Consider the following 20,409-nt stretch of genomic DNA (forward strand, 5'->3'; position numbering starts at 1 on the left):
ACTGATAGTGATGATGGTAACTTTTAATTTCCCTTCGCCTAAGTGAGCTGGTTAGATTACCTGCTTTCAGAGGCTGCTGTATAAACCAGTCAATGATATATAATCTGTGCAAATTGTTTTCTTTTCTGAAGGAGATAATTCAAGTAAATGAAGTGGCTATAATATTACCTCATGATTTGGTTTATCTTCAACCATAAGTGCAGATTAACAACTGAGTAAATTTGGAGGCTGGTGGCATCCCAGCCGAATATAAATAAATTGAAATAAAGGTGAAATAAATAAATTATATACTCACTGTGCTTTTAATGCTTATTTTTGCAATGCTTTTTAAGTAAAACACGTCCCTCTGTAAAAATAGAGCGAATAAGAATTCTGAACGCTGAAAATAATTAGGCATGTACAAAACATATTAACTCCCCCTCCCTTTTCCCCCCCTCTTATTGTGTTGCAGCTCTGATTTGGCAACATTAAGGCTGCTGATGTTGATTATGTACTATCTATAATAGCTGTCTATAATAGATTTGGAAGGATCTCTAGATTGAGGCAACTAACTTAACCTACATTTCGCTCGTGCATTAATTTCACCGGTCTGTATGCCAGCTTAATGATTACATTTGTAGCTCTGGTGCTCTTCATTTTTCCCCTTGTACAGATGACTTGGTTTATGACCAGGAGAAATTCTGCGTTTTTGTGCATTTTTACATCTCATTAACGTATTTTACTCTCTTCTGCTTGCTTTTATTTCCAGTAGCTCCCTTACCATCCGCACCATCTTTGACTTGGAAATGCTGAGGACAGAAGGCAGAATAATTTATTTGGTCACAATGTCTGTCAACATAAAATAGCCTTTCAAAATGCATGCCAAGTCAGGGTTTCAGTTCTCTATGACCAATCCTGTCCTGTTCATTTTTGATTTCCTAGTGGGGCACTCTTCAATTTCGTTTGATAGATTGTTACACATATCCTAGAATTTGTCATGAGTACTCATCTGAGTATCTATAGATCTGCTGTCAAAGATGAACTGCAGAGATAGAGAAGGCGAGGCAGTGGTAAGGATAGTTTATCTACCAAAACCCAAGAAATATCTCATCATGGTAAGCCCGTTCTTATGTGCTCTTTTTGTTAGTCCTGCAGATAATTCTTCAGATGTCTACAATTCTGGATTTAAATAGGGTTTAATGGCCTATTCTATTCTAGATTTTTAATAATATAGTTTAGTCATGTTTGGCTGTATCATATAAGATGAGGATTTTTGCTCTCTGACCATAAATAATTCTTTCAAATCTTGATTACAGAAATTCTTGAAATACTTTCCACAATGGAATGCACAAATTCAAACAGATTAATAGAACATTATGTACAAAAACAAAAACAACAATTACTTTAGGACAGATTTCCCTTTTAAAGCCATTAGAGAGCAATCCTAAACAAAGAAAGAAACTATGGTAGTAGAATCTCTCCTACTTGCAAAATCCTGCAAAGCTCCATGCAGTGATATACAGAGAAATAGATTACTGTATGCCCTCAAAGCTTTTTGTGGGTTTAATTGAGTCTCTAGGAGTGGGAAGAGAAGGAACAATCATCTCTGCCGGCAGCAAATGTTTTTTTCCCATACTAATCCTTCTCAGGAAACCATTACCATGTTAGACCTGGTGAACAATCCTTCTGAAAAAGATCAACCTCTGTTTGGAACAATTGTCATGTACAGTTGCATTTTTGGCAGCTCACAGCATTGCAATTTAAAAATACTGTGTGGCCAAGACCCGCTTTATATTTCTGATATTGACAATTGACCCCCCGTTATGTAATCTGCTGTTCCATGGAGCCATGATGCTAAGGTTGCTGTGGACCAACTGCTTAGAATAATGGAGTTTGAAGAATTGGCTTTTCTTCTTTTAGTAATTATTTTCTTTAATCCCCTTTGTTTAAACTGCACTATTTGGTTGGCCTTAGTATTTTAAGGGGAAAGATAAAGGGAAATAATTGTTTGTATAAACGTTCAATCATATTCTTAAAAGTTCAAAGCTAACAGTTTAAAAGTAATTTATTTTATTAAAGTGGCTAGATATTTTCAAAAATAACTAGCCACTGAAATAATGAAATGATTAATTCTACCGTGTGGTGCTTTTGGGGAGATGCTTCCACCAATGTTAATTAGGCAATTGCTAAAAAAATTAAGTTCTGAATGCTTTAGGGTGTTAAGTCATACAAATGAGCTCATGACTTAATATTTACTGTGGAAGAAGTAATATTGAATATTGAAGGATCCAGCCTTAAAAATAAATGCGTAGCCATAGTGAAACTTGTCACCATTATCTCTAGATTTGATAGCCCAGTGAACTCTGTGCACCTGCCTTACCAAACCTGATTGTAAATATTCAGAGATCCTTCATGGGTTCAAAGCTAGGTACTTTGAGGATTGCTTTCTCCAATCAGAATTGACTTGAATAAGACACTTCACTGGGAGAACCTGCTTGTAGTACCCATTGTTGGAGTACTACAGGAAAAGAGGTTGAAACCGGAAACATGACTTCGTATTTGTACCACGGACATTCCAATTGATGCAATTATGTTTTAATTCTGTAAACTGCTTACCGTCATTGCTAAGCAGTATCTATCACTCAATTAATCAGTCAATTAATTAAAATGCAGCAGATAGAAAATTGAAGCTAGCCAACTCTTAGGATAATGGGAAGCTCATTATTAGAGTACAGGAACTTCTGGTGTCGGTGTCAAATTTAAATGTTTTTTTTATCAAACCCTCAAAATGACTAGTGCTAGAATACTGTGCTTTTGCCTACTTGAACTTGAGGAAATTATTTCTTAGTAGTATTTCTTGTGATCCAGGCTTAAGGATCAATCTGTGCAATACAGGTAACATTCCAATTTGTAGACATTAGTTGTTAAACTTTTATCAGTACTTACTTTAAAGTTAAACTTTTCTCTTTGGTAAAAGAAAACCGAATGACTAAACCATTAAATTCCCAGCTTGAAAGTTTTATAGGACACGACACAAGCTATATTAACCTTCTGTTATGCTTACTTGCTCGAATTAATTCCTGTGTTCATTAGTGATTTGTAACTATATTTGGCAACTAGTTTCCCACAGAAAAACGTACAGTCCAATCTAAAAGTTTTGCTACACTCTGCACGCAGAAAGTAGGAGGCACATTCCATTACCTGGGATGAGAAGGGAAAAAAAGATATAAAACTCACACTTTTTAACAGTTTTTGTTTACTAAACCTGTTTGAAACTGTCTTGCAGTATTTGACTTGCAAATACAGTTATATAAATGGATATCCCACTTTCCCTTTTTTCTGATTAGTTAGGCAACTGTGTGTACTATTGGCCTAGGAGGAATAATGAATATATATGCATTGGTCTTATATAGCTGTTTATCTTAGGAAACCCAATGGCTCACATTTATAAAATCCAAAGACAGTAAAACAAAAAACCTGGCACCTCACCAGCAATCCATTGAACAATATGATCCCCAGGCTCCAACCTACCTTATCCCAAAGCCTGGAGGAAAAGCTAACATTTAATGGCATTCCTGAAAACTAAAAGCTTGAGGGCTTACTGGATACCAGGGGAAAAACTCAGGGTAGGTAGAGGCTACTATAGAAAAATTGAGCTTCCTTGATCCCACGCTTTTGGTATTTTGAAGCACCCTGAAGACATGGCTTTTCGCTCCAAGCCTTTGGCAAGGGGAATTGAAGCTTGTTTGGATAATGTGTGTGTTTCTTTTCTTTCCTGTTGTTTTTGTTGTCATCCTTGCTATTTTTTTTATCCTTCATTTTTGTTCATTGCTGCATTTTTTCCATTTGTTTTTAATATTTTTGATTTGTTAATCACCTGGAGTCTTTTGAAAACAGGTGGAATAAATAAATAAATAAATAAATAAATAAATAAATAAATAAATAAATTAGAATTAAATAGATAAATAAAAACATTAAAAAAATGGCAGCATGTAAAAAAAAGAGAACTGAGGCACGCCCACCCTATCTAATCTGGTGGGGTGAGCGGATACTGTCATGGACATGAAGTCCCACAGATAACCTAACTCTCTGCTATATAGAGCTATAAGGTAATAATAACTAGCATCTTGAATTGTCTCATGGGCAAAAGTGATAACTGTTAGATAAGAGAAATCTGAGTCAGGGCCATAACTGTAATCTGAGAAAGTGTCTCAAACAAGTCTCTCTCTGGTTCACATGAAGATAAAGGGGTGCGGTGGGAGAAAGCATATATCAGACTTAGAAGATCTGTTAACTCTAACCTTGAAATCAGTATTAGCTTGCATGACTTTGGTTTCCTAATCAGATCTACCTTAAAGTGCTGGCAAACTGCATCTGGGGGAAAACCTGGCAGCTCTCACAACAGTGATGTGATAATGGACACCCCAAGGGGTACCCAGCACCACATGCCACTGTATTCCATTGCAGTTGTAACTTGGCCTTTACAGTCAACAAGATGTACATTGTAGTAGTCCAGCTAAGAAGCAACCAAGTCATGAGTTCCTGTGAGCAAGGCCTCCAGACCAGGAATGGGCACAATAGATGCACAAAGTATTTTTGTACAATGGCTCCCCTAACAATGGCTGCCACCTCTTTGACTGAGAGCTGCAATTCCAGGAAGATCTGTAAATTGTTCACCAGCTCTGTCTAGGGAAGTGCTACCCTGTCAAGAGTCAAAGATAGCACATTGTCAGCCCATGGTGGAGCAAAAACCCAAAGCAACTCAGTCTTTATAAGGTTGGTCAGAGCCACTTTTTCCCCATTGGTCAACATTGAAATTTTTCTGATAAATAGTTAAGGCCTGGTTGAGGAACATAATATAGGCTTTTATAAGCTATTTCTCCATGTACAACCACCTTTGTTTTCAAATTCAAATATTTCTGAAAAATGTGGCCATTATTCTTTGCCTGCCAAAAAAAAGTATACATAATGGGCTGTAAGAGTAACCTTGAGGAAAGGAGATTTTTTTTTTAAAAAGGCAGAAATGTAATTTGAGAAAGCATCTCCGACTTGACCTTCCCTTATTCTCTTGAAGATAACAGTAGGAAGGAGCGTTTGTATTTGCAAGATTCTGTTACTGTAACACAATAAAAACAGTTTTAGAATGCATGACTTTTTTCTCCTCGTCTGATCGATCTTGAATTGCTTACAGCATGGGAGAGACTAAAGGAACAGATAGGGAAAGACAGATTTTGTGACTTCTTAAAGAAGTTGCTGAATAATTTGGAATTTTTAGATAATAGGAGCCATTTGCCCCAGACTGTAGCTACCAGCCTAGTGCCTAGACTGAGTGGGTAGCAGTCATTTTGGTTTACTTACTTACAGCTGCAATATTTTGCTCTTCCTTTCCCAGCAGGGAATGGAGCAAATAGTTTCTTTTCAAACTTGAGTTTTTCTGCTGATTTATTTTTGAGCAGAAAAGGGAAGTATGCCTGAGGGTAGATGTGGAGCAGGCTTTTCATCGCCACTGATTCAGTAGCGGGAGTGCGTGCACACTTTACTTGTACGTGGCACTTCTGCGCATGTGTGATGGTATCAGCTTGGCCACCACTACTGGTTCGGCAGAACCAGTGATGATGTCAGAGCTGCCACCACTGCCTGTTCGGCCAAACTGGTGTGAACAGACAGAATACCACCTCTGATGTGGAGGTAAAATCAAGTGAAACAGAAAGGCCTAAAAATAAAAGGGTGTAAAGGATGTGACATGGACAAGGGAAGGAAGAGAAGGTGAGAGAGCATTTTTTCCTGTTCTTGTGATCATAGACTGGATTGCAAAGCTGAGTTTATGTGAGTGCTGCTTTTAAAAATTAGAGAATCAACCAATGCAAAGTCTTTGTTATGTAACAATTTGCCTTTTCTACCTTGCTTTCTTGATTTCAAGCTCTTTATTTTGTTATGAATTGTAGGACAAAATTAATCAGTGTATCATATTGTTTTGCACTTGCCACCATTGCGAGATTTCTCCCTCTATCACAGAAGGTCTCAAATGTATCCCATTCCAGTATGGCAGACACAAAATTATGAATCATAAGCTTGGATCATTATGGAGCCCATTATATTTCAAGAGCTTTCCCCAGATCATCAGCAAATCACAAATTCATTTTCATGTCCATATTTTCTGTGAGTCCATAAAGTTCCATATACAAAGTCAGAAAGATGCATGTTTCAGTCCTGGTTTTCGACTGTGTTGTCACTGGCCAGGACAGGAGACTTGATTTTTCTGTGATTTGATCTGAGGTAGTTTTGATCCTAATGGGCACACCAACAAAGGTAAATAACATTTGAAAGAAGTGCTTCACAGGCGTTGAAAGCAGGAGTGAAGGAAGTAGGGCTTTTAAAAAACATTGTGTTATATTTTCAGCATTTTAAAGTCTTAACATGGATTATGGTGGGCTGGTTTCTGTTATCGGGAATTGGCATAATAGGCTTTAACCTATTTAGTGAGTCTAGTAAACTAAAATTTCTGTTTGCTATTTTGTTTTCCTTTTAATTCAGGCAATTGCTGGATATTTTGATGTGCATTTTGAGAAAAATTGTAACAAACAAGTAAGTATTTCAAAGCTACAGGTTTAAAATTAATTGTAAAATATAGTTTATATGTTGGCAGCTTTTTGCCTTAAGGTGTTTGGAAATAAGCCTATTAAGTATTGCAAACATTTAACATGTATGGTTGTATAGTGAATGAATGAAGCTTGTTATTTAGACTTGTATTTTATCATGGTTCTCTGAATTTTGTTACTGCAGATCCTACTTTCAACTAGTCCCTGTTGTACCAAGACACACTGGAAACAAACAATGTTTTTTCTGGAAAAACCAATTTCTGTCGAAGAAGGTATATATTCTTGCCATGTCATTAGACTTTTCAGAACAAATTGGATGTTAATAAACCACATTCATCTCAAAAGCTTAACCCTGTGCCATCACTATTCCCATTTTGCCTTTTGATGTAGCATATGTGAAAGTTATTTTAATACTGATCCAGAATTTTTAAGACTCTAGATGGGAATACTCAGCCTATTAAGGGTGAGTAGGATCAAATCTGGTTAGTAATAAAATGGGAGATTACCAGAAAATTGTAGGCTAGTTCGGAAAATTGAAATAACATCCTGGGAAGAATATAACGACAAATCATTTCCTTATTATTGCCAAAAAAAAATTAAATGTCTTAATCCATCTAGGCACAAAAAGCAACTGGTTAACTTTTTTTTAATAACTCTGCAACTTCAATTTATGCATAGGAATTCATTTTTACATTATTATTACAAACATAAATAGTTAATATGCACACTGAGAATGGGAATGGGGAAAAAGCAAAGGGAAATGGACAAAGGAAAATGGACATATTTGCCCAAGTGTTGGCAAATACTTTGTTACCTTTTCAGAACAGCTTTAAATTGTATGTGGGAGACAACAGAGCCACATATACAGATAGTAGAGGTAGGTATTACTGGTAGCTACACGCATGGCTAATAATGGAGGGAGTGCAAGGGGGACATTTGGAAATCCTCAACATGATGTAGGGAAACTGTGACATTGTCAGGTTACTCATCAGGCTTACAGGCTTCCTGTAAGAAGCCATCTAACTATTTTCCATGCATTTAAGACTTCTGGGCCTTGCAAATTGCATACCATTTGACATTAAGTGTCAACAGTACTATTGACTACAATATTGGAAACTGCCTAGAGAACTGATTAGGTATTGAAAGAGCAAACATAGACCCAATATTTTAAAAAGGCAATAGAGAGTCTCTAGGAAATGATAGTTAGTTGAATGCCTAGTAATATTGGTAGATCATCAAATAGCATGCCTATAAACTGTTTGGAAAGGTATTGCTATGAAATGAAACCCATGAAAACAACATGGATTTTTTAGAAACAAATTATTGAACTAGACTTACCTCTTTTTATTTCAAAAGGAATCACTGGGGGTGGGGGGATATATGGGAATGCTGTGGACATAGTATATCATAATCCCAATAAAGCATTTGACAAAATATCTGCTTTTACTCTTTAAGGACAAGATGGATGAATATGGGCCAGAGGGTAATGTGGCTCAGTAGATTTTGCAGTTGGTTGAAACAGCACACTTATTATTAAATGATTCTGTAGTGATTGAGTAGGATTCCCAAGATTCTGTCTTCAAACTAGTGCTTTTCTATAGCTTTATAAATAGCATGGAATAGAAGGCATGACACTCAGATTTGAAGATGCCATTAAACTTCAAGGGTTGGCTGGCATCATAGAGGACAAAAATAAATAAATCACAGTTCAGAATGACCTCAAGAGGGTTAACTATTGGCCCAATCCCAAAAGGATGATGTTCATTGATAACAATAATAAGGTTATCAATATGAAATGTATAAGTGCAGGATTAGAGAAACTTGCTTTGGCAGCAGTGTATATGGGAAGTTGTTAGGAATACCAGTGAGGCACCAACTAAATATGACAAACAATGTTACAGTAGCTAAAGAGGTTAGTGCCATTTTGGGTCATATTAATCAAAATACTATGCCCAGATCAAAGAAGATAATACTTCAATTGCTCTCTATACTGGTTAATCTGCACTTGGAGTAAATGCTTCGTTAAATCTGCCCATTTTTCTTTGTCCAGTTCCCTGTCCCTTTTCCCCATTCTCAATCTGCATATTAACTATTTATGTTTGTAATTATAATGTAAAAATAAATTCCTTTGCATATATTGAAGTTGCAAAATCATAGAAAAAAGGTAAACAGTTGCTTGAGTTAACTTTTTATGCCTAGATGGATACAGATGTTTATTTATGATAAGAAAGTGGTTCATCAATATTTGCTTCCCAGGATGTTACTTCAATTTTCCAGACTAGCCTACAGTTTCCTAGTAGACTCCCATTTTATTGCTAATCAGATTTGATTAGTAATCAAGGCATCACACTTTAAAAAGAATATGTCGAAACGGGCAGATTCAGAGAAATATCTTGATGGTAAAGCTGCCACCAGCCAGGTTGTATGAGAAGCAATTAAAGAATGTAGAGATGTTTAGCTTGCAAAAGAGAAGTTGACACACATAACAAAAAGGTGTCATGCACAAGGGAGCATATATGTTCTCTTAAAACCACAAGTCTAGTGTGTTGACACTAAAAGGAGATTTGGACTGAGTATCAGAAGGAATTTCTGAACAGTCTGTCTAGATCAGTGGTGGACTTCCTCCCTGGAGGTTTACAAATGAGCTGGGTGGCCACATCTGTTGGGATGGTTTAATAGACTTCCTGCAATTGCAGAAGTTTGGACCACATGACCCATAAGGTCCCTTGTAATTTATAACATTCTGCAATTCTATGTAGAGAAGCTAATGGTTAATCATATTTTTACCCAGTGTATGGCAAGGTAATACAGTTTGTTTGTGGCAGAAGAAAATACTATTTCTACATAAGCATTTCTTTACAGTAATTACTCATTTGTTATATCTCCTTTAGACAACATGGGGGGCATCTGGTAAAATCACGAGACCATTTGACTGCAGTATTTTACAAGGGGCACTTCTGAAAATGTGTTGGCATAAATAAAACATCCTTCCTGAAACTGCTTTTCTGTATCAACACCAATGTTAGTTTCATGCCATTCCTTTTTTCTAAGAGGTCAAGGCAATATGTGTTTAAAATATATATTTTGCATAGCTGATGATGCTTACTAGGAAGTGAGTCAAGAGCGAATGATGCTCTGGAATGAGACAGTGGTATAGAATGAGATTCAACAGAACATTGCCACCGTGCTTCATTTGATCTCAATATTTTGCTACAGGGCTAAATCAGTGAAGAAAGACCCATCTGATATTTCACAGACAAGTGAATCTACATTTCTCTTAAAGGGCATTTTTGTTAAAATCAGAATCTTAGATAACAAATGCATACCACCACTTCTGCACAGCTATTGCCTGAATATCTGTAGTTTTATTTATACTAATTTATACTAAACTTGGCTAGTTTCCCCCTAGCTCTTAATATTGTGTGTGTGTGTGTGTGTGTGTGCTTACACACACAAAGACACACAAACTCATATATAATATTCTGTATCTTCCGTAACATAGTAGGTTTTCCACTTTTTGTCAGTGTGTATAACTTACCGTATACGCAGTATAAGACGCACCAAGGTTTTGAAGAGGCACTTAAAAAAAAGTAGGTAGGTAGATAGAGGGATAGAGAGGGAGAGAAAGAAAGAGAAATACAGTAGGCAGGTAAAGGGATAGAGAGAGAGAGAAATAGAGAGAGCGAGAGAGAAATACAGTAGGTAGGTAATGAGAAAGCTTGTGTAGGTAGGTAGGTAGAGGGATAGAGAGAGAGAAATAGAAAGAGATAGAGAGAAATACAGTAGATAGGTAGGGAGAGAGAGTAGGTAGGTAGGTAGGTAAAGGGATATATACAGGTGAAACTCAAAAAATTAGAATATCGTGCAAAAGTTCATTTATTTCAGTAATGCAACTTAAAAGGTCAAACTAATATATGAGATAAGACTCATTACATGCAAAGCAAGATAGTTCAAGCCGTGATTTGTCATAATTGTGATGATTCTGGCTTACAGCTCATGAAAACCCCAAATCCACAATCTCAGAAAATTAGAACATTACATGCAATCAATAAAACAAGGATTGTACATAGAACAATATCGGATCTCTGAAAAGTATAAGCATGCATATGTACTCAGTATTTGGTTTGGGCCCCTTTTGCAGCAATTACTACCTCAATGCAGCGTGGCATGGAAGCTATCAGCCTGTGGCACTGCTGAAGTGTTATGGAAGACCAGGATGCTTCAGTAGCGGCCTTCAGCTCTTCTGCATTGTTCTGTCTTATGTCTCCCATCTTTCTTTTGGCAATGCCCCATAGATTCTCTATGGAGTTCAGGTCAGGCGAATTTGCTGGCCAATCAAGCACAATAATCCCACAGTCATTGAACCAGGTTTTGGTGCTTTTGGCAGTATGGGCAGCTGGAAAATGAAGTCAGCATCCTCATAAAGCTCATCTGCGGAAGGAAGCATGAAGTGCTCCAAAATCTCCTGGTAGACAGCTGCGTTGACCCTGGTCTTAATGAAGCACAGTGGTCCAAAGTCCTGTTGCTCAGTGGTCCAAAGTCCTCTTTTCTGATGAGAGCAACTTTTGCATCTCATTTTGAAACCAAGGACCCGGAGTATGGAGGAAGAATGAAGAGGCCAATCAAGCACAGTAATCCCACGGTCATTGAACCAGGCTTTGGTGCTTTTGGCAGTATGGGCAGCTGGAAAATGAAGTCAACATCCCCATAAAGCTCATCTGCGGAAGGAAGCATGAAGTGCTCCAAAATCTCCTGGTAGACGGCTGCGTTGACCCTGGTCTTAATGAACCACAGTTGGTCCATCAACATCAAAAAGAAACTTTAACATTGCAAGAGATAATGTTTGAAATTCAAAAATTATTAGTATCAGAGAGAATTGAGGAGAAACTGAAAAATCTAGAGCATATAACAGCAAAATATGATGGAGAATCTCAATTAGAAAAAGTGGAGGCTAGAGTCCTAAAAATTGAAGAGAAAAACGAGCACAAAGACAAGAAATTTGTTGACATCTACGGTGAATGGAATGTGGTTGGAAATGGAGAGAATGGAATATGGAAAGGGGAGCTAGATGGCCAGGAACTCTACCCCAGATGGCAAGGTACAGAAGAAGAAAAAAGAGAAGAATTGATGGATTTAAGGAGAGAAATCTTATCAGAAGCACCCTTGATGACCAAAGATATGCTGATTAAAGAAACAGATGGAGGGTATCGAAATTATATAAGAGATGCAACAAGCAATGAGCTGCGAAGAGAAGTCCGGACAAATATTAAGGGAATAATCAGTAGATTAATTCCACAAATGGCAAAAGACATAAGATTGCATTATTACGGAAAGATACAGGTTGATATATGACAGCTTATAATAAAAAATTAGTTAAACTTAGTTAAATTTAGAGCATTATGTAAAAATGAAGTAATAATGGATATGGTTAAATAAATAATTGACAATGATAATAATGTATACATATGTAGTGGTTTGATAAGAATTAATTGGATACGAATGGTAAATGGTGACTATGATAGGAAGATTAGAAATTTTGTTATGACATAAAAGCTAATAATAAAAAATTGGATTGAATCTAGTTAAACTTTGAGTATTAGGTAAAAAATGTTATGATAATGGACAGTCAAATAAATGTTTGCTAATGATAATGATAATAATGTGTATATATATATATATGTATATATATATATATATATATATATATATGTGTGTGTGTGTGTGTGTGTGTGTGTGTGTGTGTGTGTATGTATATATATATATATATATATATATATATATATATATATATATATATATATATATGTATATATATATATATATATATATGTATTGGCTTAATAAAAGGAAATTGGATATAAATTGTAAACAGTGATTTGGAAAAGAGGACTAGAAACTTGGTTACTAAATATTATTGATTTTTATTTAGAATAGGTTATAAGGAAATAGCTAACGAAATGCCATTATGTGGTTATGCTTTAAACTTTGGAATATTTTATACAAAAGGACGTTAAAACAATTGTGGTCAAATGAATATTGAGGTATGATGATAGTAATATCTATAAATATATTTGATTTAAAATATATGATTTGATATGTATTATAGGTGATGACTGAAAGAGATGCACGAAAGCTTTTTGTAACCAATTGACCCACTTTCTATAGTATGTAAAGAAAGAGGATTATTTGTGTTGTATTTGTGTTTATTCAAACAAAAAAAATTAAAATTAAAAAATGCTGTATTCGATGTATAAGACGCACCCAGATTTTCAGCCTCTTTTTTGAGGAAAAAAGGTGTGTCTTATACTTCGAAAAATACGGTATCTTGATTTTGTTTTCCCAAAAAGCTTTATTTTTTTTATTGACTTACTGAATTAATCTGAAAAATAAAATCCTTATGCCAGCAAATTCTATTAGCAATAAAATAAGCACAAGTGCATCTTTTATGTTTTTATGGTACCTTGCCGTGTGGTTTTCTACACCGACTTTAAGATAGTAAAGAGCAACCGTGAGCAATCAAAATATTTTAAAGGGGGCATTTTACTGAAGGCTACTTCATTCTTGATAGTTTAATTCAGCTCAGTTATATCAATAAAAGTGTGCACTCAATGCTGTAAATATGTGTGTGGGTAGTAAGATTTATTTTGCCAGAAAATACGAAAATCATATATGAGATAGCCTTGTTTCTAGTCTATTGGTAATATTAGATTTTTTAAAAATTAATTTCAATATATGCACTCAAAAAATAGCCACTTTTAATTTGAAATTTAAAATCATAGAAACAAGGGGCCCATTTAAGAACTCTTTCCCAAACTGAATCTGAAACACAGAACATGCAAAACAGGTAACTTAAGCATATGGCTTACTAGTGATGAGCCAGTTTACATGTTGTGTGGTCCTAGACACGGTGTAGTTATCCTTGCTGTTTCTGGAGGCTTACTGCTACTAATCTCATTAGTTTATGAACAATTTCCCATCTTACGGTTGAGCAATATAATTACTTTTAGCCCTTAGCTGCCGTAAAGATCTTGCAGTATATCTGTAACATTTCTATTGAAGTAAAAAGCCAACTAGGACGATTGCTATAATGTGCTCAGCCGTAGAGCCAAGCCTCCAAGGGATTAAAAAACACGTAGTAATTATAATTGCATGCTTCTCTGGAAGATCTGTTAAAGGCAAATCAGACTTGATTTTCTCTGCCGGAAGAGTGTCAGTTCCATAGGAGCAGGGTAATGAATTCAGGCTGAATCAAACTACAGCGTGACTTGTGTCTCGCCTGCTTCTTCCTGAGCAGAGGTGATGCAGTTCAGCCTTGGAAGGCATCCTCTCCACTGTGTAGAGCAGCAAAGCTGTTGAGAGCACATCAGTCATTTTATTTCCCCATGGCATTGATTAATTGGCCTGATCTTCTTCCCTGTCCTGATTGCCCTGCCATTGCTTTAGTTCGGGAACAGAAATGGTGGCGCACAAAAGGAGATGTAATGTAGCCAATTGGAGCGAGAAAGGCAAAGATCTGCCTCGTGATAATGAATAAAGCATTGTCTGGATCACTTAATGCAGTTAACTTGGTAATAAATAACGGAGGGCTGCCCTGATTGAAAACTCTCATCAGTTCTTTATGCATAATTAAAGTGAGATTATGTGCTGATAAAATAAATAATAGAAGTACAGCTTTACATTAACAAACATAAGACCCCGATTGAGCTCAAAATTTCTATTGAGTGAAACATTTGTTAAGTGAGTTTTGCCCCATTTTACGACTTTTCTTGCCACAATTCTTATGTACATCACTGCCATTGATAAGTTAATAACATGGTTATTAAATGAATCTGGCTTCCTCGTTGATTTTGCTTGTCAAAAGTTGGCAAAGGGTAATCACATAATCTTAGGACACAGTAATGGTCATAAGTAAGAGTCAATTATCAAGTATCTGAATTTTGATCGCGTGATCATGCGGATACTACAAAGGTCAAGTAGCATGTAGGTGTGAAAAATGGTCATAACTCACTTTTTTCAGTGCCGTTATAACTTTGAACAGTCACTAAATGTAAGTTGTAAGTTGAAAAAAATGTTTTAGCTGTGGATATTTTGAAGTAAGTGTCATCAGGTTTTGTTATACATATCAGAAAAACTAATCTGTTTAGTTATAAAGATTACTTACCATAACAATTGAAGCTTTTTTGTTTTGAGAATGTTTCTTAATAGCCAAAATGTATTGTGTTTGCGGCTATTTATATTGCTCTTTTGATTCTTTTTATTGCTTATTGTCACTGTGACAAGAAGGGTGGCCATGTCCCAAAGGTTCTTTTCCAAAAGGCAACTGGGCTTTCTCGGTTTTTTTCCTTGAAAACATTTCGTTTCTCATCCAAGAAGCTTCTTCAGTTCTGACTGAAGAAAAACGTTTTTAAGGGGAAAAAACCAAGAAAGTCCAGTTGCCTTTTGGAAAGAACCTTTGGGACAACCATGATGTGAGAATATCCATAGACGAGGACAGCCATGCAAATACAAATAAATAAATTCACCTCAAATAATTGAGTCATTCAGGTTAAGGTGAAATCTAAAGAGATATGAAAGAAAGCAGGATGTTATTACTATAAGAGTAACAACATTAGAAATTTTACCAATAATAATCAGAACCTTACCATGTAATATAAAATGAATATTGTGGTAATGGACAAGATTTATTGTTCTTGGTGTTAGATGGCCATTATTTTTATTTTGTTTTTAACTTTTTTTTAAGTCTTTAAAAGACTTAGGGAAATTGAACAATATATAATTTGTAGCAGAAATAAATACATTTATTTACTAATACTAGAGGAAAAACTAGTAATGTTTCTTAACAATAAACATTTGCATTCCTTTCAACCTGTGCTATCCTTCCACTGTAGACTTTGGGGCAAAATACTGTAAGAAGGAGGGATTTAAATCAGCAAATTATATCAGTTTGCTTGGCAGAAAGACACTTGGTTATAGGACTTAAAATCTTTGTATTTATATTTTCTTTCTATAGGTGAAGAACTGAAAGGAAGGATAACAATACACAGAAACCGAAAAGATCTCCGCGCCCTCGTTGTAACACTTTCAATTAAAAATGTGAAACAAACATACAGTCTACAGTGAACATTGCCCCACAATCAGCTTGAGAAGCTCATTTCAATTACCAGATGTTTCTTTTTGAAGCAGAAAAACCTGGATAAAATATTAAGTTAATTTGGTTCTACTTCCAATAACTTTTGTTTTCCTGGACATATAGCTGATCTTTTTTTTTTCTGGACATATGAAATAACTGGCTGTGCTTTGCAATCAGCTCATGCTGTCCTAATAAATTATTTCACCTTCGGTGGGAAACCATTAGTAGAGTATGGAGATTCTCAGTCATCCAGCTCATGGTTGTCCCAAAGTTAACTTTTTTGAGTGGCAACTGGACTTTCTATTTTTTCTTTGAAGACATTTCACTTCTCGTCCAAGAAGCTTCACTCGTCAAAGAAAAACCAGAAAGTCCAGTTGCCTCTTGAAAAAGCACCTTTGGGACATTAGTAGAGTAGCAGTCCTCTGCCAAATCTCTCAACGTTCTGTAAATGTAAGAATGTATTGCCATAGAAATACAATGCAGATATACATCTAGAAGCGACATCACTTGTACAATTGCTATTATTTTTTGGAAGAGTTCATATTATTAGATGGGACCCAGAATTTATTTCTACAGTGATGGAGTTTTCTTCAGAGTAGGGGATATCACCACTTCCATTCTTCCGGAGAGTCTCCAGAACAGATTTTTGAAAATCTTTAGGACCTCCTGGTAGCTGGATTCCTCCTCTGGTTCAAAATCTTTAACTTTGCAAGAATCAAAATCTTTAACTTTGCAAGAATCAAAAGTCGTTTATGTCTGCAGGAAGCAAGGCCTAGTTTCAAGTTAATCATAAAAATATTGAAGACATGCAAATAGAGCTATGTGGATAGCAGACCATTTGGATTTGACTACAATGCATAGGCAAGAATTATGCTTCTGCACACATTATTTTTATAAATATAGTTTCAAAATAAATTCATTTCTTGGTCTTTGGATTTCAAATGTATATCTGATATTATTACATTGTAATATCTTTCAAATATTAAAATGGAATACAAAAATTTTCTGTTATTAAAAGTCACCATTCACTTGAGTCTCATCTTTATCTAGAGGACATTCCAGATTGCTAACAAAGCACAGGCTGTGGCCAAGGGACCAGGGTGTTGGGCAGATCTGGAACAAAAGGATCTGGCGCCAGGGTAGACTATTTTACTTTACTTTACTTTATTTCATATTTCTAGACCGCCCCCCCCCCTCCCAAAAGGCAATGGACCACATACGGGGCTGCTTTTGTAAACTATTTAGTAACGACAATAGATGCAAAATGCAGCTGTCCACATGCTGGCATGTAAGGATTGCATCAGCCTTGTTACACCAATGTATTGGACGTTGCAGCAGTTGCCAATAGATTTATGGTTACAATCCTATATTTTTGGTTCTGTTTTTAAAAGTCTTATATGGCTTGACTACCTTTAGAATCACCACCTCCAGGTACACCGGTGCAATCATTGAAGTTGGGGTGGTAATTTATCTCCAAATGGGTGGGTTGAATTAATGTGGGCCAACCAAAGAATTATGGAATAGCATCCCTCAAAGACTAGATTGGTACAGGCTTTGATTTTCTGCAAAGCAGTAATAACTGAATTCTGTAGGGTCTTGGGACTTCAGGCTATCTATGATGGAGCCCACGATTGGGGTATTAAAGCATAATACCACTTTTTATTTTGTATGGATGATTCCAGTTAACAGACATATTATTGGAGAAAGTACAAATTGGTAAACTTCGAAGAACTATTACAATCATTATCCTATAGTCAATTTCTGCAATAATTGAGATTTACCATTACTGTAACTTGTAAGAGGAATGTTCTAATACATTTTAAAAGCCCTTTTTATTCATAATTGGATTGAAGCCTAAAAAAGAAGGAAGTGGACAGAAATCTTAGTGGCTTCGAAAGCTTTTCTAAGGACGGTGAATGGAGAAAAAATGTGCCAAAGTGATTAAAGGAGATTCCCTCAAAATAAAATATTGGCCTTCCTCCACAGCCAAGTTTCTATTAGAAAAAAGCATCCAGGAAATGATTTTTAAAAAAAATTAGAACCAACCATCATTGGAATAAATATGCAGGAAGCTTCAAGTGACTAGCCCTGCCCTCTTAGGACATTCAGCCTCCCCCCCCCCCCTCCAATAAGAATTTCTTCTTAGTTTCATAGATCATTTTTTACTAGTCTGGCACCATTAAGCACATTAACTTTGACTTTGCCTTGTGTCAAATGTTTTGCAATAAAAAGCTTTAAAGATTGAAATTTACTTCATTGGCTGATGGGATTATAATGTGGCGCTTGACTCCCTCTCTCTTATCTCTCCATGTTTGCTTTCATGATATAAAGGCTGGCTGAACTTTTTCACAACTCTGTTTACTTAATAAAAGGGCTGAAAGGGATTTGTTAGCTACTATGAACAGATTGCAGAGTGTTCAGTGAAGTAGTTAAGACACAAGGCTAGAATCCAAGATACCGTAACATCCTAGGCATAAAGCCAGTTCGGTAATCTTGGAAGTCTACAAAAGTAATTTTCAATCTAAAGAAGAGAGACATAAATTTAAATATTCATATGTGGTATTTCCCTCCACACAGATATTTTTAGTTGTAGTGGTTGTCACATAACAATTAGACAGATTTACAAATTGAATGAATAAAACGTATTACAAATTATTTTGCTACTATAGTTCTAATGACACCACGTTAATACAATATGCTTTAATTAAACATTTTTCAAACTTTGTGATTGCACATATTTTGTTACATTTTTGATTTCCATTTATTCAAGGAGATAAATTTTCTCACTGTTTTGCTATCGTAATTGCATTAATTCTTTGTATTGCGCCATTTTATGTGCCTCGATAAGAATGGATGCTGGAAATATTAATGACCATGATGTACTCTTTTTTCAATTTTCCCAAAAAATCTTTATCCAAAATGAATAAATGGCTACTGCCACTGAATTGGTATGTACCAATTTGATTGTTACCCTTCCAATGCAATCTAGAAAGACTTTGATTAATACAGAACAATTTTAGGACTGTACTACTATGAAAGAACTATTGTTATGGTCATTTTTTTATAACTCGCTGAAATAAAAGGAATGTTATAAAGAATTCTAAGGTGATTTATTTAATTCAAATCCAAAATTCTTTTACTTTTTATTAAAAAAAAAACTTCTGAGAAAGATTGTTTTACTTTCTATACAAATTTCTTGACTATAATTGGAAATTACATACCTGCACTTTATTTTATTTTTCACAACAAATACATAAAAGGAGTATTTCCTATGCCCCAGTGTTGGTTTGTCAAGAAGCACCCTTAAAATCTGATGATCAAATATTAATACACTATCAACGATTGCTTTCTAATATCCTTGTGCCCACATTTTTCTTGTTCTTTTCCAATATGTGCATGCCTAAATAATTGTTGTTTAATACATCTTTACCAGTGAAATTTAATATTTAAAAATCTAAACCATTATATCACTAAATAGTTTGTTAATGGGGCAAAACTACATGGGCTATTAAAGCTGTGAGAGTTGTAATTAGCTCTTGTAACTATTCTTTGTGCATAATATTTTATATTGAATTATTTTAGTTATACTTTTTAAGCAATTTCGTATTGGAGCTAATTTGAACATTCTACTCCTTGATTAATGGTTTCAGTTGTTTTTAAGGACTGAGGGCTTGTTATAGGGAGATAAAGCTATCTGAGGCAACGTTGAAGAATTTTACAGGTTAAGAATTCACTCTGAATGACAAATACTTCAACGTTCTTCATAGAGTGTGTCCTATCAAATCAAATTAATATTTAAATAAATATTGAAATCTTATATCATCACCATATGTCATGAAAACATAGCATGCAAGAACTTAACAATAGATGAGAATGGGTTTTTTTCCCAAATATCAGAAAGATTATTTATTTATTTCTATTAATTTTGATATTCTGACTTCGTTATTTTTTAAATATCTTAACAAACACATGTAATATCTCTTTTTCCTCCTCCTACTTTCTTCACAACAGCTACATTGTGAGGTGAGTTGGGCTGAAAGAAAGTGACAGGCCCTAGTTTATCCAGCTGGCTTTCATGCTGAAGGCATAGTTTCTAGCTTAGTGCCTTCACCACTTAAATCCAACTGATTCTTCTATTACACAGAAGATAACCAAGAGAACATTGGAATATTCAATATCACCCCAATGTGTATGAAATGTTAGCTTTAAATTTCAGGAAGACAGATTTTCAATTAATTTGAAATACCTACCAGTAATGTTCCACTTCAAAATCCATTCAGAGATATTGCCAGTTTCCCTTCACTGTGTAGGCTTGGGAAGGGACTTTGGACTTAATGACTAATGCAGCCCTTTCCAAGTCTATGATTTTAAATAATGCTCAACCATTTTTCTTGCTATTTCATTGAAGATCTAGGAGACAGTGTTTATGAAACACACACACATAGTAAGTTTATATGAAGTATAATTTCATTGTGTGAAGCTATATATTAAAATTTATAAGCATCAACACAAGACATTTAAGACCAAACAAAGTGTATTATGTTCAGCCAAAAAACACATACAAATCTTGTCACAGTAGAAAAGTGCAACAATAGCTACTTTCTTGATCCAGAACTGATCATATGTTTATTTTTAAATGGGATTTTTGTTGAAGATAATGTGTGCTATGAACTGAAACACTCACTAATAGTGGGCCACACT

The 20,409-nt window shown here is 35.3% G+C and overlaps 1 protein-coding gene across 1 annotated transcript in view; it reads left to right on the forward strand.

Moving 5' to 3' along the window:
* The window catches only part of PRMT3 (protein arginine methyltransferase 3), a 98,612-nt gene extending 81,883 nt beyond the window's left edge, over window positions 1-16,729 (forward strand). The window contains exons 14-16 of the mRNA XM_081942658.1: window positions 6,514-6,564; window positions 6,763-6,850; window positions 15,589-16,729. Of these exons, the coding sequence (XP_081798784.1) occupies window positions 6,514-6,564; window positions 6,763-6,850; window positions 15,589-15,698 (249 nt within the window). The 3' untranslated portion in view covers window positions 15,699-16,729. The remainder of the gene's footprint in view (window positions 1-6,513; window positions 6,565-6,762; window positions 6,851-15,588) is intronic.
* The last annotated feature ends 3,680 nt before the right edge of the window (window positions 16,730-20,409 follow it).

The sequence above is a fragment of the Natrix helvetica genome, assembly GCF_964273705.1.
Source record: "Natrix helvetica genome assembly, chromosome: 1".
Taxonomy (NCBI): domain Eukaryota; kingdom Metazoa; phylum Chordata; class Lepidosauria; order Squamata; family Natricidae; genus Natrix; species Natrix helvetica.